Source organism: Pseudorca crassidens, chromosome 5 (assembly GCF_039906515.1).
Source record: "Pseudorca crassidens isolate mPseCra1 chromosome 5, mPseCra1.hap1, whole genome shotgun sequence".
NCBI classification, from domain to species: domain Eukaryota; kingdom Metazoa; phylum Chordata; class Mammalia; order Artiodactyla; family Delphinidae; genus Pseudorca; species Pseudorca crassidens.
In genome coordinates, this window is record NC_090300.1 from 115,006,341 (window position 1) to 115,024,706 (window position 18,366).

At 37.1% G+C, this 18,366-nt stretch overlaps 1 protein-coding gene across 1 annotated transcript in view; it reads left to right on the forward strand.

The window, feature by feature from the left end:
- Positions 1–11,152, forward strand: part of GBE1 (1,4-alpha-glucan branching enzyme 1) — a 292,532-nt gene extending 281,380 nt beyond the window's left edge. Inside the window, exon 16 of the mRNA XM_067739200.1 lies at positions 9,207–11,152. Coding sequence (XP_067595301.1) covers positions 9,207–9,263 — 57 coding nt within the window. The 3' untranslated portion in view covers positions 9,264–11,152. The remainder of the gene's footprint in view (positions 1–9,206) is intronic.
- The last annotated feature ends 7,214 nt before the right edge of the window (positions 11,153–18,366 follow it).

Genomic DNA, 18,366 nt, shown 5'->3' on the forward strand with positions numbered 1-18,366 from the left:
CTTTCTAAGAATTTGTCCATTTCTTCCAGGTTGTCCATTTTATTGGTATAGAGTTGCTTGTAGTAGTCTCTTACGAAGCTTTGTATTTCTGCAGTGTCCATTTTAACTTTTTTTTTTTATTTCTAATTTTATTGATTTGAGTCTTCTCCCTGTTTTTCTTGATGAGTCTGGCTAAAGGTTTATCAATTTTGTTCATCTTCTCAGAGAACCAGCTTTTAGTTTTATTGATCTTTGCTTTTGTTTCTATTTCATTTATTTCTGCTCTGATCTTTATGATTTCTTTCCTTCTACTAATTTTGGGGCTTTGTTTGTTCTTTCTGTAGTTCCTTTAGGTGTAAGGTTAGATTGTTTATTTGAAAATTTTCTTGTTTTTCAGGTAGGATTTTATTGCTCTAAACTTCCATCTTAGAACTGCTTCTGCTGCATCCCATAGATTTTGGGTCGTCGTGTTTTCCTTGTCATTTGTCTCTAGGTATTTTTTGATTTCCTCTTTGATTTCTTCAGTGATGTCTTGGTTACTTAGTAGCGTATTGCTTAGCCTCCATATGTTCGTTTTTTTACGTTTTTTTTTCCTGTAATTTATTTGTAATCTCATAGCATTGTGGTCTGAAAAGATGTTTAATACAATTTCAATTTTCTTCAATTTACCAAGGCTTCATTTGTGACCCAAGATGTGATCTATCCTGGAGAATGTTCCATGTGCACTTGAGAAGAAAGTGTAATCTGTGGTTTTCAGATGGAATGCCCTATAAATATCAATTAAATCCATCTGGTTTATTGTGTCATTTAAAGCTTCTGTTTCCTTATTTATTTTCACTTTGGATGATCTGTCCATTGGTATAAGTGAGGTGTTAAAGTCCCCCACTATTATTGTGTTACTGTCGATTTCTTCTTTTATAGCTGTTAGCAGTTGCCTTATGTATTGAGGTGCTCCTATGTTGGGTGCATATATATTTATAATTATTATATATTCTCCTTGGATTGATCCCTTGATCATTATGTAGTGTCCATCCTTGTCTCTTGTAACATTCTTTATTTTAAAGTCTATTTTATCTGATATGAGTATTGCTACTCCAGGTTTCTTCTGATTTCCATTTGCATGGAATATCTTTTTCCATCCCCTCACTTTCAGTCTGTATGTGTCCCTAGGTCTGAAATGGGTCTCCTGTAGACAGCATAAGGTATGGGTCTTGTTTTTGTATCCATTCAGCAAGCCTGTGTCTTTTGGTTGGAGCATTTAATCCATTCATATTTAAGGTAATTATTGATATGTATGTACCTATTACCATTTTCTTAATTGTTTTGGGTTTGGTTTTTAGGTCCTTGTCTTCTCTTGTGTTTCTGACTTATAGAAGTTCCTTCAGCATTTGTTTTAAAGCTGGTTTGGTGGTGCTGAATTCTCTTAGCTTTTGCTTGTCTGTAAAGCTTTTGATTTCGCCATCCAATCTCAATGAGATCCGTGCTGGGTAGAGTATTCTTGGTTGTAGGTTATTCCCTTTCATCACTTTAAATATATTGTACCAGTCCCTTCTGGCTTGAAAAGTTTCTGCTAAGAAATCAGCTGTTAACCTTATGGGAGTTCCCTTGTACATTAGTTGTCGTTCTTCCCTTGTTGCTTTTAATTTTTCTTCGTCTTTAATTTTTGTGAGTTTGATTACTATATGCCTTGGTGTATTTCTCCTTGGATTTATCCTGCCTGGGACTCTCTGCACTTCCTGGACTTGGGTGGCTATTTACTTCTCCATGTGACGAAAGTTTTCAATTATCGTGTCTTGAAATGTTTTCTCGGGTCCTTTCTCTCTCTCTCTCTTCTCCTTCTGGGGCCCCTATAATGTGAATGTTTGTGCATTTAATGTTGTCCCAGAGGTCTCTTAGACTGTCTTCATTTCTTTTCATTCTTTTTTCTTTATTCTGTTCCATGGCAGTGAATTCCACCATTCTGTCTTCCAGGTCACTTACCTGTTCTTCTGCCTCAGTTATTCTGCTATTGATTCCCTGTAGTGTATTTTTCATTTCAGTTATTGTATTGTTCATCTCTGTTTGTTTGTTCTTTAATTCTTCCAGGTCTTTGTTAAGCATTTCTTGCATCTTCTCAATCCTTGCCTCCATTCTTTTTCCTAGGTCCTAGATCAACTTCACTATCATTATTCTGAATTATTCTTCTGGAAGGTTGCCTATCTCTACTTCATTTAGTTGTTTTTCTGGGGTTTTATCTTGTTCCTTCATCTTGGACATAGTCCTCTGCCTTTTCATTTTGTCTATCTTTCTGTGAATGTGGTTTTCCTTCCACAGGCTGCAGAATTGTAGTTCTTGCTTCTGCTGTCTGCCTTCTGGTGGATGAGGCTATCTAAGAGGCTTGTGCAAGCTTCCTGATGGGAGGGACCTGTGGTGGGTAGAGCTGGGTGTTGCTCTGGTGGGTAGAACTCAGTAAAACTGTAATCCGCCTGTCTGCTGATGGTTGGGGCTGTGTTCCTTCCCTGGTTGTTGTTTGGCCTGAGGCGACCCAGCACTGGAGCCTGCAGGCTCTTTGGTGGGGCTAATGGTGGCTTCTCGGAGGCCTCAAGCCAATGAATACTTCCCAGAACTTCTGCTGCCAGTGTCCTTGTCCCTGCGGTGAGCCACAGCCATCCCCTGCCTCTGCAGGAGACCCTCCGACACTAGCAGGTAGGTATGGTTTAGACTCCTATGGGGTCACTGCTCTTTCCCTCGGGTCCTGGTGTGCACACTACTTTGTGTGTGCCCTTTAAGTGTGGAGTCTCTGTTTCCCCCCTGTCCTGTCGAAGTCTTGCAATCAAATCCCACTGGCCTTCGAAGTCCAATTCTCTGGGGATTCCTCCTCCCATTGCTGGACCCCAGGTTGGGAAGCCTGATGTGGGGCTCAGAACCTTCACTCCAGTAGGGGAACTTCTGTGGTTTAATTGTTCTCCAGTTTGTGAGTTGCCCACCCAGCGGTTATGGGATTTGATTTTATCATGATTGCACCCCTCCTACCATTTCATTGCGGCTTCTCCTTCATCTCTGGATGTTGGGTATCTTTTTTGGTGAGTTCCAGTGTCTTTCTATTGATGATTGTTTAGCAATTAGTTGTGGTTCCAGTGCTCTTGGAGGAGGGAGTGAGTGCATGTCCTTCTATTCCACCATCTTGAACCAATCTAGGAATGACTCATTTTAAATAAGTCTTTAGACTCCAGATGAAGTGATCACTGGTTTTAATGTAAAAATAAGGGAACCCAATAACTCAGCTGTAATTCAATTAAAAAAAAAATTGGTTGGTGGTTAGGGATGATTTCTTAAGCAAGGTGTGTGTACCTAAAATATTCATTATAGTATTTCATATATTTTTGTATATGACATTGTGATTTTTGTAATAATTTATATTAACGCAATAAAATAATATAATAAAATTTGGAGGGGGCTTCCCTCGTGGCGCAGTGGTTGAGAGTCCGCCTGCCGATACAGGGAACACGGGTTCGTGCCCCAGTCCGGGAAGATCCCACATGCTGTGGAGCATCTAGGCCCGTGAGCCATGGCCGCTGAGCCTGTGCATCCAGAGCCTGTGCTCCGCAATGGGAGAGGCCACAACAGTGAGAGGCCCACGTACCGCAAAAAACAAACAAACAAAAAATAATAATAATAAAATAAAATTTTTTTAAAAGAATAAGGGAGCCCAAGTAGACCTGAAAATCTAATAAAACAGATTCATTCTTACCAGAGTTATCCTTCAAAGAGCCAAAGAAAAAAATTACATTAATATACATACCTAATATAAGAATGCATCATCATAATGGAACTCTTTATTAAACTGATCAATATGCGCTGGGATCCAATCAGATTTCTTGAACATGACCCTAAGTGCTCTAGGTCTCATTCAACCACCTTCTGCCTCCCACATGCCTAGAATAAAGAGGGAAGGGGAGAAAAAATGTAATTTTTTTTCTTTTCCATGAAATTTCTGTCCATCATAACTAGTACACTGTATTTGCCAAAGCTTAATTTGCAAGCTCAATAATCCAAAGGATCTGCTGATTAAGTGTCAAATCTGTTTTCAAAGATAGCAACAAACAGAGCACAAAGGAATCTTAAAATAGCCATATATGCTGCAGCATCACCAGGTACCATCCCAGTGTCTTCTTTATATGCTCCATCAGTTGCAACTGTTAAGCCAGAGGAGAACTGCATGTGTACTACTGTTGAAACGTATATGCTAAGGTCGGAGTATCTCACAAATGCCAAGAAGCTATAGGGCAGAACTTTTCCATTCTTCTTTACTGACAGTTTTTGGAACTCCATTTTAGCATAATGATTTCTCTATATTTTGGTTCCTGATATGGGAACTATTATTAACCTATATCTTAATCAGTGCATGAGGAGGGGCGGGGTGCTCTCTGTCTCTTTTCTGATTCATAAATTCAAATTCCATGGCACAAATGGAAGAGCAGAGATTATTGAACCTGAAATGAATTAGATTCCTTTACAATAACTTAAGCAGTCTTAATGGTGAAATGTGAATAAAGCAATAGTTTTAGCATCTATTACTTTGCCAATTAATCTCCTTATCCTTAAGAAGTACATCTGTTTATTCCCATTCTAAATTTGGTGATTCAAAGGTAGACTTCTAGTTTAAATAGGACATTTGGCATAGAGGTATCTTTCTTATTGTCCCTCAGTTGTAGGCATTGAAAATATAGATTAAGTTGGGAAATGTTTTTTGCTCTATCCAGAATTATGAAAATGTTTAGGTTTTTTTTTTCAGACAAAATCAATTTTGATTCTTAAAGTTTACTCTTTTTCATATTCTAAATTAAATGAGATAATATCTACTTCTACATTAATAAGATTTTTTTCTTAGAAAATATTTTGTGAACTAAAGCTTGTATGTAAAAATTGAAATTATTATATATGTCACCTTTATTTTTCAAAATAATTTTTGATTTTTTTATGACAAGTGTATATATATAGATTGTTAAGGGTCTAATGCCCTTTTCATCAAATGATGTTATCACTCTGATTATGTGCTATTGCTAACTTTTACAATTTCTAAGAACATTTCAAAACTTGCCTTTTAAATTTTTTTGTTTTGTTTTGTTTTGTTTTGCGGTACGCGGGCCTCTCACTGTTGTGGCCTCTCCCATTGCGGAGCACAGCCTCCGGACGCGCAGGCTCAGTGGCCATGGCTCACGGGCCCAGCCGCTCCACGGCATGTGGGATCTTCCTGGACTGGGGCACGAACCCGTGTCCCCTCTATCGGCAGGGGGACTCTCAACCACTGCGCCACCAGGGAAGCCCTAAGTATTTTGTATTTAAAGTTATTTTCAAATTTTCTGTTTTCAAATTTTTGACATACTGTTTGCAAAAATTATGTAATTAATTTGTGTAATTAAATTGTGTAACTCAATTTTGACCCTAGAAGAACATAATACTTTGCCTGGATGACATAATATAGTAGATTATTGTGTGGTCAGTTATTTTTTGAGCCATACTAATGGTTTGCATAGTGATTAAGTCATTAAGGTAGTCAAAATAACTGGATAGATTAGCATGCATTTTGACTCTCTTAATAAATGAACTGGATTATAATGTGACATTCTGATTCCTTGTGGAGAATGGACTATAAAGATAGCTAGAAACTATGAAATTCATGGCTCTACATTATGCTGTCTCACATGTTCTTCATGTGATTCTAGCTACAAAATGTTTACGGCCTAATGGTTAGTAAGTGAGCCTAGTGAACATGTTTATCAGCATATTTTATTTGTGATGTGTGTACTAAATGGTTTCTATATACATATACTTAAACATGAGTTGTTCGTATTTAAATATAAGCATTTATGTTTAAATCTACTTAAAATATGTTCATATTTCTTTTGCCGTATGAATCAAAACTATTTATAGAATTAAAATTGTAAGTTGAGATTTACAGAGCCAATATTAGCACTAAATTATAGAGTCCCCAAATTGTTCATGTCTGTAATTGTCTCATCATAAGGATTAGCTCTAATTATCTTAAGTCCTTTAGTATAATTTGTAGTCATTTCCTAACTACTAAGAACACTGATTTATATACTCAGAACCCTAGTAAAGAAGAAAAGTCCAAAATCCATAAATAGCCATAGTTAAGAAAAATCCGTTGCTTGGGGAAATTCTTTCATGTCGTTTATACTGCAGGGGCTCTAAAGCAACATGAACACATTCTGGTAATTAACAATGCAGTGAAAAAATATAATTACACAATATTCCCATTAATGATATTGTACAATTATCAACTGATGGTTTTTGAGCAGATAGTATTAAGAGGTCTCTAAGTGTGGCTGGAATTGGCATCATAAAGGTCCTTACATAAAATGGCCAGCATCATTGAGAGAGAATTCTTGGAGGATTTTTTTAACCATTAAATGACAAAATAGGAAACTCAATGCATTTACTGCAAACCTTGAAGTTCTCATGTCATCCAGTTTGTTTTACACTTAAATTTGGGCTAGCTAGAATACCAGAGAGTAAGACTGCTTCTAAATTATCAACATATAGTTATTCATATTTCATTAATGAAATCGGTGTGAGGTTATGAATCAGAGTAAATATCAAAAGTGCATAAGATCCAGTAAGAGATTGAGGTGATGTGTCCTGCTATATCACTGTGCCACACTGAGCACGGACCTATCATTTTTTGTCCTAGGCCTGACTTGTGTGTTTTATTGCTTCTTAGGAGACTTGGGCTAATAAGAATATTTTTATCTGCATATAGGACCAAATAATATCAGAGACATGTTTTTAAGGTAAAGGGAACTGAAATTCTTTTCTCCAGTTTCTGGTGCTGCTGAGAAATTTAGATTGGTCTTCAGTTTTAGAATGGCCCTGACAGAACAAATCAGAACCATTCTGATTATAACCTGCTGTCCCACTGATTAGTTACACCTAGTTACTATGATTCCCCAAACTAAACAGCTAGAATAAATACATAGCAAATTCCTTTAGAAGGGCAGGACAACTGTCTCTTGATTCATGCCTGTTTTGAGAAGACCTGGAGAGAGAAATGATTGAATCGGATTGTTGATTTCTTTTATTTCTCCTCTTTTGCTTTGGTCTGTTGTTGCTTTAGTCTGTAGTGTCATTGTGGAAATAGGGCATCCTTTGGACTGGATTTGTCGGGACCATTGGTAATAGTCCTGCTTTGTTCATGAGTACCTCCAGCTTCCTTTTGTTGAACCAATCTTATAACATCTTACCTATCACAGTCAAAGAAACTATTGAATGGAAGAGATTATATTAGCAATCAAATCATGATGTGGTTTTATATGACATTAAAAACTGTGTAAATTGTAGGGAAACTGATTATGGCATTGAAATACGTGGGTTCCCCACACTTAACAACTGCAAGGATGTAATATTATCTTTTGGAAGTACTGGATTGCAAATCAGACTGTGAGACATTGAGTAATCCAGTAAACTGTTAGCATTTGTGAAATTTTTCTCAGATGACCATGTTCTTTTCCTAAATCACTGTTACTTTTGATTCAAAATTAGAAAAACTGTTCCCTAGTTGTTACATTCATAATATAAATTTCTCAAAATTCCATCATTTAAAAACTGCTTTAATCTTTAATGTTCAAAGCTAACCAGCTGTATTGGTGTATCTTATTTTTTTTAAACAGTTGTAAGAGGTCTTTATCACAGAAACCTCAAGGGAAAACATTGTGTTCATTTGCAGAGTTGACATGCATTGGACATACAGTGGTCTCAGTCAATGAAAATCAGCTGTTCTGTTCTTTAATTTTTTTTCCCTAAAGCCCTGTTTGCTTTGCATTTTTCATTCCAGTTCTAAACTATAAAAGCCTTTTTCTTTTATTTTTTTTAACCATCAGTCAAGCTTTCAGTTAAAGTGACTGAAAATAGTAAAATATTCACAAAGTCAGAAATGGAGAGATACTGTCACAATGAAGACAGCAATCTGTAATATTATTTTTACTGTTTGCTTTGTTAATAGTAATTAAATATGTGTAATTAAATATGTGTAAAACAGCACATAGATAAGCATCAAGCAGTTCAAATCAGTTCTCAGCTTTATGAAAATTATTTTAGATTTAAGTGTATTAAAGAATATCTTGTGAAATATGCACATATTGATCCCTCTATTACTTACTCCATCATTCATTCTTTTATTTAGTCATCATTGGCACCTACTTTGTCCATTGGCACCTACTAAAAGTTAGAAATATGAAGATATATGGCCTATACCCTGGTAAACCTCATGGTCTAGTGGGAAGGACTGATCATAAACTTGAAAAAGAATTACAAATTGTTAAGTGTTCAGAAAAAAACAAAAATGATGCTGTGATAGGAAATGGCATGGAGATACCATCAGATATAGAGTTATCAAGGAATACGTCTCCGTGGAACTGGGATTTTTCAAGATCTAAGAGATAGGGAACTAGCCAGGTAAAGAGTGTTCTGAACAGAGGGGCAGGCAGGGGCCAAGACCAAGAGGAAGGGAAGGATGTGGAGTGTTCAAGGAACGGGAAGGGCCCTGTGGCCAGAGCCTGGTGAGGGGAGAAGGGGTAAGTGAAGAGCAGATCTGAGATGGGAGCTGTACCTTTTCAAGAAGGAGCTGAGTCAGGACTCCGCGGGGCAGGCAAAGAATGTGGATTGTATTTTCGGTGCAGTGGCAAGCTTCTTGATTGATTTAAATTGGATCGGGGCCTAAAATACACTTAGGATACCTTTTACTGTTACCATTAAGGTTTTGTTCTTAACAGGAGAAAACACAAACCAGAACGATAATAAAAGTGACTTGATGTGAGCAATCTTTTGTATGTTACTTTTATTCCCCTGAATAGAATAACATTGTGAACTGGAGGGCAGCCTTCCTTCACCACCTAATAGCGCCTAAAAGGAGCAGCGAGGGCTATTTCTGTCCCTAGTGTCTGAGGAGCATTGGTTTTTGTAAAGCGTATGGAGCCCTCTAGCGGTGACTGTTTTAAAGGAGTCTTACATTGATGCCAGAACTGTTGGAACTGTGTTTTAAAGGAGTCTTACATTGATGCCAGAACTGTTGGAACTGTGGGATTTGAGTCTCCTCAGAGCCAGTAGAATTGTAAAGGTAACTGTAATTTAGGCAAATGTGAAACTGCATCATGCCTCAGTCGCTCTGACATGATGACATCACTCCCAGTTTTTCTTTCAAATGCACTGACTCTATTGTGTTGTCTTAGGTGTACATTCCAAACCGAGTGGCCCTCGTCCTTCAGAATGTGGACCTGCCCAACTGAAGAGATCTGATTTCAGCTCCAGCAAAGAAAGATGTGCACTTTGTTTTCCCACGCTTCTTGTCCCAGAGCTTGTAATGTGTAAGCTTTTCAAAATATATTTGTCTAGCCTAAATGTCAGATGTCTGAAATTCAATACTGGTTTATGAAAATGAATGTCAAACTTTTCTTTAAGGAGGAGAGGGGAACATATTTGTTGGAATTTTGGAGATCCTAGACTATATTTTCCAGCCATCTGAACAGCTAGGATCCTCAAATGAAGTGTGATATATCATGTCTTCAAACAATTTTGCCTTACAGACCAGTTATTTAGTCCTTTTAAGTTCAGATTTGAATCATGTGTCATGTTTGATTATTTCTGTTGAATGTATACAGCATCTTTTTTAAGGCGATATCTGGTGACTTTATTTGGTCTGGTATCTCTTGATCTAAATTACAAAATACCAAGATTGTTACTCTCCTTTTTCAAATTGTGTTTAGAAATACTGTAATAAGTATATAATAATAATATAAAACTAAGAATTGTGTCAAAGATAAAAGTTGTTGCCTATGAACTCATCCATGCCTTATTTTGCATAAGTTTTATCTTGTGATCTCTTGTTCACTTAGTATCTTGGTAGATGCTAATATCTTCATTTCTGAAGGCCTGACTTGGTAATTGTAACATTTCAGAAACTATCTTTTACTTTTAGTCAATAAAAAAAAAATTGCAAAATTGCCTTTGATAATGTTTATTTTGCTGTGATGTTATGGGGATTGATTTAAAGTGAATATTAAAATGCCTCTCTCAACTCTGAGACCTTCCCCACATATGTGCACATTGCACGATGGACTAGGCGTGGGGATTAATACTATTTTTTTCTTTAGGTACTATTTGGTAAGTTGAAATTATACTAAATAACTCAGATATCTAAGCTACTTTTGAGCTCTAAACCTCAACGCTTTTAGAAGCTGAATTAACTATCTCAACTCCATGGGATACTCCATCATGAAATTACCCCTTGGTTTATTAAATAGCAGGCCACAGGTAATTCATTCATAACTGAGAAATTATGATGCACTTATGAGACATAAAGTATCTGTCACTTTTTAAAAGATTTAATATTTTCCTTTGCATTAATACTGACTGCTTCTTTTTTTGTTTGTTTTTAGCTTGATTATCATGACTAATAAGGAGTACATGAAAGTCTATTAAAAACTGATTCAGTAATGGAAGAGATTAGCAAAAGAGACTTCCTTTTATAGCTAAGCCTGCATATTAACCATCTTTCTTATAAGTTGAGTAAAGCCTTGAATCTAGGTCTGACACATGTTATTTGCCTTAATTTCAAAAGTACAGTAATAGTTTGATTTCCTGACAGCGATGCCAGATGATGATGACACACATTAGGAAAGACTACTGAAAGCCTTCTGTAATGCTTTTGCCCTTACAGATGTGTTATTAACGTTTTAGCACTGCCATGATTTGTGTACTGTGCCTGTTATTGATAATAACATGATGTACAACCATGATGTTTTGTGTTCTAGTTTATAATTTCTTACCCTTGCATTTCTTATGTATAAAGAGATATGCTAATTTTCTATCATGACTCTTTAAAAAATGACAGATTACTTCACACCTAGAACTCATTTTTTTGTTTGTTTGTTTTTTTGACTTCAACCTCTGTGGAAAGTCAAAAAGACCAGAGTAATTATATGCTATATTTTCATATGTTGATTGACCTTACTATTATGGTCTTTAGATTTCACAGTGTAAAGTTCGAATTTAACAATGTAATGTAAGTTAATTGCCTTTGTCAAGTGTTCCCCTGCCACAAGAACAATAAACAGATGTTTTAGGTGTGAAACATAAAAATACATGCAAAGAAATAAAATATTGAGTCCAAGTAGAATGTAATAGTTGGATTTTTCTTCCCTGTTGTATCAAACAGCCTTTATAGAACAGTTTAATATTTGTACTATATTTCACTTTACATCTTCATTTTTGATTCAGTAACATTCTCATTATCATGTAGTCCAGTGGGAAGTTTTTTCTTTTTACTGGTTAAACATTTTCAATAATCACAACAGAGAGATGCAAAATTTTACTCTGTCTGCCTTATAATGCTTTTTCCTCTGCTGTGTTTATTACCAACATCAAAAATGAGAGTGATCTATCTTTGTTGGCTTTTTTAGGATAAATATTTTTACTGTTTTAATTTTTTATGTTCTAGAAAACACGGATGAGTACAGATATCTTCCCATCATTTTTTAATATTAGCAAATATTAGTAATTGCTCTATTATCCAAAAGAGAATTTACCCCTCATGCTAATGATGCTTGATGTTTTAGTTTAATATTAGCTTACTCAGAAAATACCATAGTTTTTAATAATCAAAACTTGCACTGTAAACATTTTTCCTGGAATGTCTCTCACTTTATAGCACTTGAACTCTGAGGGTCACCTCCTTTCATATTTTCTTTTCTGTACCTTTGATGTTTCTCACTTTGCCCTGCTCTTAGCTGATGTATTCATCTCTAACATAAAATGAGGGATTTAGCCACCATGTTCCTCAAGATCAAAAAATAACCAGTGACAATAAACTGACTTTTATGGTAGCAACTGTAAAAGAATGCATGTATTTTTTCCTCTTGACTCCACACTCCCCTTAGCAATATCAACTCAACATTTGTCACCCATCAGGGTTATAGCCGTTGCTATGCGGGCTCATACAGGAGGCTGTCTGGATAAGGAGCCTATTCTTCAAATAATACAGGAGAGAGAGCAGATAGATCTGGGGGAAACGATGAAGGGTAATGTGTTTTCCTCTAGTGTTCTGCTTGCAGCTTCAGGGCAAATATCTTTTCACTGTCTCTGGTCCTGCAGCCATTGAATCAGGTGATGAAAGCATCATAAAATAGGTTTGCTATTGCTCTTCCTGTTTAGAATGAACCAGAGCAGACATACCTGATAGAAAGCAAAACAGGGAAGCAGTTTTCTGCCTGGCCTTACAACTCTCATATTATTTCTTTTTGCCTGTTTTGAATCATGCCCTTAACTACGGTTCTTTACAGTGGTGGGGTTTCATTAATCTACACATTCCTTATAGGGAGACAAGCACTGAGCTATGAACTTTGCTAGGTAGAATATTCTGATGAAAGAAAATAGAAATCTAAGGCACAGCAATGTCATGTCCTTTACGCAATAGAGTTCATTTATCATTCACAATGCGTGAGGCTTGAAATGTAGATAAATTTTCCCACTAAAGCCAGCCTTCAGGGGGAGAAAAATCGTACGAACTCCCTACTAATTTTTCTGCTCTATTATCTTATTAGTGGTGATTTGTAGAGAATTGCAGAGAAACATTCATACTTTAGGGCAGAATTTCTTAATTGGTAGTATGAGGAATTAAGACACAGTAGTTATAAGTGTTTTTGTCTCCATAATTTAAAATATTACATCTGGATTTTAACTCTTGGCAAAAACTGTGCAGAGAATGTGATGTTTATTTACATGAAAAAAAAGGGATTTTGTGATAGATCTGCTTATACCAAAGGGCGTGTCATTCACAAGTTTACTTATTACTTACAGGTTTTTTTGTCATTTCTGCTATACCAGAGAGAGGTCTCTGACCCTCATATAAGACTGTTGCATAGACTGTTTCACTTAGAAACCTGCACTGAGCTTTAAAGGAAGTGTGTGATATAATGGTTAGAAGACCTGAGTTCAAGTTACAGCTCTTAATTCCCAGTGCCTCATTTTAGAAAGCACTCAGTGACTTTTCCATGGTTTTGAGACAATTAGTAAAAAAGAGCATCGTCATTGGTTTTATAAACGGCTGTTGTTTGATCGATAGCTACATGGATGGTGAGTCAGCATTTGTAGACATTTTCCAAGTTTGTTGTCAGGAACACACTGTCCCCATCACCTGCCACTTGTCTGTCCTTCGAGGCTTCTGCAGTGTTACTGTACTGTCCCACGCAGGGGGTGTGGGCTGCTTTACAGAGAAGGGGATTTTGCATTTCCACCACCACTGCAGATGCCCAAAACATCAGACCTCCTCCACCACTGCTTTTATTTTTTTTATTTTAGCTTCTTCTCTGAAGGCACTAGAAAGTCCCAGTGAATTCCTTCTCATGCAGTCAGTGTACTGTCCCAGCTACTCTCAGACTCTGCTCTTAAGTAACCCAGCCTTATGAAGAAAAGTTAGCAACCTCTTAATGGTAACCAGTAGATCAGGGTAAACCGTACACAAAGTGAAATAGCCACAGGTGCCCTCCAGTGAGACACAGCAACCAGGTGTCGAGGGTCTCTCTTTCCTTCTTCCCCCTTTTTTTTTTTTGTTTAAGATGTTGGGGGTAGGAGTTTATTTATTTATTTTTGCTGTGTTGGGTCTTCATTTCTGTGCAAGGGCTTTCTTTAGTTGTGGCAAGCAGGGGCCACTCTTCATCGCGGTGTGTGGGCCTCTCACTATCATGGCCTCTCTTGTTGCAGAGCACAAGCTCCAGACGCGCAGGCTTCAGTAGTTGTGGCTCATGGGCCTCGTTGCTCTGCGGCATGTGGGATCCTCCCAGACCAGGGCTCGAACCCGTGTCCCCTGCATTAGCAGGCAGATTCTCAACCACTGTGCCACCAGGGAAGCCCCCTTCTTCCCCTTCTGCTCACAGCCCAGTATACACTGCTGGCAGGAGGAATAAATGCAGAGGAAACTTAAGAACTGCAAAAGAGAGCTCATAGTTTAGAAACAGTTTGGCCCATCATTTTTTGGATTGAAAGTCTGTACTGTCATTAGAAACACACATCTTTATTAAGTAAATATTTGCACAAAAGTAATTTCTTGAAGAAAGCAGAAAGTTATCAGCCACCAATCTGTAATTTCCACAGTTGTCTGGTACTTACAAAGAGACAATGGAAAGCAGAAAACTAACAAAATAGCTATCATGCCAAATTACTTTGCTGCACAAGGATATAAATTAAACGAGGTAAGTGTTCAAATTATTTGTGCATACTTGTCTAAGTTAATATGGGAAACAGCTGTAAATGTATGAATAAAACCCTTCTGACATACATGTATTTATAGTATATGCATGGGTGTGTGAATACACACAGACATACATATAATTTGTAAGTAAGCTGAAAACTGACAAAGTACACTGATTCCAAAATTTATATGGCCATATTAAGAGCATCAATCTGAACAAGAGTGATTTCATTTGGATTCGAAGGAGTTTGCAGATCTTGCAATAAAATGCAATATATGTGTCTTAATCCTTTTAGGGAATTTCTCACCTCAGCCTATTTGGCTATAAGTCTTTTATTTTTCCTCTAGAAAGAGAGGAGGGTGGAAATGAAATAGTTTTATTGCTTCTTTATTTATATCCACTAAGGATTCTTTTTAACTGAGTTTGTAGTGTCACCTTCCATTCACCCCAGTAATATAAATAATGAAAAACACTGCATGTAATTTCATTTCACAGATGCCTCTAGCCATGTTGTCAACTATTGATTAAAACCAATCATATGATACAGAGATCCCTCCTCCAACACGTACACACAGAGTCACTCCCTATCCCCTTTAATCTTTCTTATGATAAGTGAGCATCACTCAGCTATATAGAAACAGCAGTAGTATGCCTAATTCTACTAATTACAAGCAGATATACATATCTATATGTCAATATCTCTATCTCTTTCTCTCTCTCTCTCTCTCTCTCTCTCTATATATATATATATATATATATTTTTTTTTTTTTTTTTTAAAGACATACTGCATTGGCTACCATGTGTTGAGTGCTTTCTTGTTACTATGCCCTGTGCTGACACTTAATGCACATTATCACTGAGTCTCCTGAACTCTGAAAAATGATGGTTATTATCCTTTTTTGGGTCTAGGCTCATGCCCATCCAACTCACTCTGCTGTCTTCCATCATGGATCACTGATGATCTCTGGATCAAGGGTAAAAATTTGACACCCTCATTTGTATTGTTTGTTTGTCTTTTTTTTGGCCTCATGGCTTGTGGGATCTTAGTTCCCCAACCTAGGATCAAACCCAGGCCCCCCACAGTGGAAGTACAGAGTCCTAACCACTGGACCACCAGGGAATTCTCTTGTTTGTCTTTAGTTGGATTTGCATGTCTTCGCTGGGGGAAGTGGATGGCATTTGAAGCCAAACTAGGGCATGTAATGCCCCACACTCTGTGGCAAGATAGTATTCAAGTTCCAGATAGTATTCAAGTTTTTGTCATGTGTTGCATAGAAACAAAAATTTAAAAGAGCTTGAACCCAGCTTCCAGATCCTTGTTTCTAGTGTTATTTTCTAAAAGAATGAACCAGGATTCCTTGGAGAAATAGCTGATTCTAGGACTGGGTAGGGAATATACAAGATAAGCCTGGGGCTTCTTATAGTGCCAGAAAGTAGGGAGATGCCCCCAAATCAAAAGAATGGAATGTGTCAAAGGGAAACAGGGATTAATTGAAAGGCACACAATGGTCATACCTGAAATAATTTGAGCAATAAAATAAATATTGTGTTATTGTGTAACGTATAAAATAAATACCTATGAATTCATTCTGATATAAATGATTGAGTAAACAAATGGGGAGAAGAGATAAATATCCCGTACAGGAGAATGATGAAGATTTTCACAGACACTCCCCCTTAAGAAGGTAGAGCTTAACTCTCCTTACCCCCAACTCCCTCTGTGAGTGTGGGCTGCACTTAGTGACCACCTTCTAAAGAGCAGAGTAGGTAAAAGAGAATAATGACTTTGCAGTGGAAAAATCTGGAAAACTACCTCAGCCAGGTGGTCATGGTTAGCATCATCAGTAAGACACGTTGATAACATATACTCTCGAAATGATGTGATGAGAGTGATGAGAATGGCAAAAATACAATCCCCCAAACCTATAATTCTAGTCTAACCATGAGAAAAATATCACACATACACACACACACACACACACACACACACAAATGAAGGGTTGCATATATAATACATATACATGTGTGTATACATATACATTGTGTACATACATACAATATGGAGATCATATATCAAGAGATTACACATATAGGATTTTGTATGTGTGTATAAGATTTTATATATGTGTGCATATCTATATAATATATATAAGGCAAATATAAAGAGATTTACTTTAAGGAATTGGCTCACATAATTATGGGGACTGGCAAGTCCAAAATCTGTAGGTCAGGCTAGCAAAACTTGAAACTCAGATGAGAGCTTATATGGCCATCTTGAGGCAAAATTCCTTCTCTGGAAAACCTCAGTTTTTTGCTCCTAAGGCCTTGAACTGATTGGGTGAGGTCCCACCCACATTATCAAGAGTAATCTGTAAAATCAAGTGATCATAAGGGTCTTCCTCTACTTACAATGGAGTTACAGCCCAATAAAACCATCTTAAGTTAAAAAGATTGCAAGTCAAAATGTGTTTAATACATCTAACAAACTGAACATCACAGTTCAGTTTGCCCAGCCTACCTTAAAGGTGCTCAGAACACTTACTATTTGCCTACAGTTGGGCAAAATCATCTAACACCAAGCCTATTTTATAATCAGGTGTTGACTGTCTCATGTAATTTATGGAATGCTGTACTGAAAGTGAAAGATAGAATGGTTCTAAGTATGTCAGTGGTTTGCCCTCATGATCATGTCAGACTGGGCACGGAGCTTGCTGCTGCTGCCCAGCATCCCAACAGTGTATCTTACCACTTATCACTAGCCCAGGAAAGGATCAAATTCACAGTACAGTTTCTGCTGAATGTGTATTGCTTTCATGCCATTGTAAGTCAAAAAGTCGTTAAGTCGAAGCATCCTAAAACTGGGACCGTCTGTAGATGTTAACCGCCATATCTACAAAATACCTTCACTGTAACACTTAAGTTAGCTTGTCATTATATAACGGGGTACTATAATCTAGCCAAGTTGACAAGAGTAACCATCATAGAGACACATACCCAGACAAGGAAATGCCAGACAAGATATGTCTAAGAATCTGTCAAAGCCCAGAGCTGGCTAAAGAGGCATGACAACTAAATGGGATGTGGTGTCCAAGATGGCTTCTGGAACAGAAAAGAAACATTAGGGAAAAACTGGTGAAATTCAAATAAAATGTAGAGTTTAGTTAATATTTTTTTTTAGTTGTGTCAAAGGAGATGCCTGAACAGACAAATCTCCTTTACAGAGGAAATGTAGTGTTACAACAAATCACACCCAGTGTTCCAGGGAGACAAACCAAAACTGAAAGGAGACTGAACTTTGCAGGCTAAGAGCTTGAAAGCAATTTTCTAAAGTGGCTGAAATAATGATAACCAACCATCCTTTCCCCGTCTCCTTCCCTGACCAACAGACAAAGCAAAGCTCTAAAATCATGACTACATGAAAGCAAATGTCTAAAACGTATGTCTTGTTGATCTGTGTTGGATTACTGAGATACTATACTTAATTATTTGAGTAGTGGCCTGCAAGTGAGCAAATAAAACATTTGGAAACCAAGACTTGGGGTTTTTTCGTAAAACTTGTTCCACGTTTGACTTACTAGTAATCCATCCCATAGGCAAAATAATTCATTCAGATACTCAGGCATATATTTTTCAGCCATTTACCTTGGTACAACATTTCATGTTAAGAAATTATATTTGTAAATATTCTCCAAAAATTAGGAGCTTGCCTACAATCCTCAGGCTATGCAAAGTGAGGCTGAAATTACAGGTAAGTCCTAAAATCTTAACAACTGGACAAAACTAGAGTATTTTCCTTTCATATCTCATTTCAGTGCAGACTAGGTGACCCCTCTCCATCTTGCAGTTATGCCATCTGGAATATGTGACCTCCAAAGTCACAATGGAAGAGAAAACTGTAGAATTACAAGAGTACATCCAGGATGGAGCTGGCTTACACCCTTCCTGTTTCACCTTCTTAGCCAGAATTCAGTCACACTCTTCTGACCTAACTGCAGGGGAGGCTAGATCTTTCTTTTTGCAGGAAGGGGAAACAGTGCAATAAAAATATAGCATAGCATCTGTCATAATTGTCAACTGAGTTTGGGAAATCTTATATGCTTTATTCCCCCTTACGGATTCATAATGCAAATTAAATATTAAAGA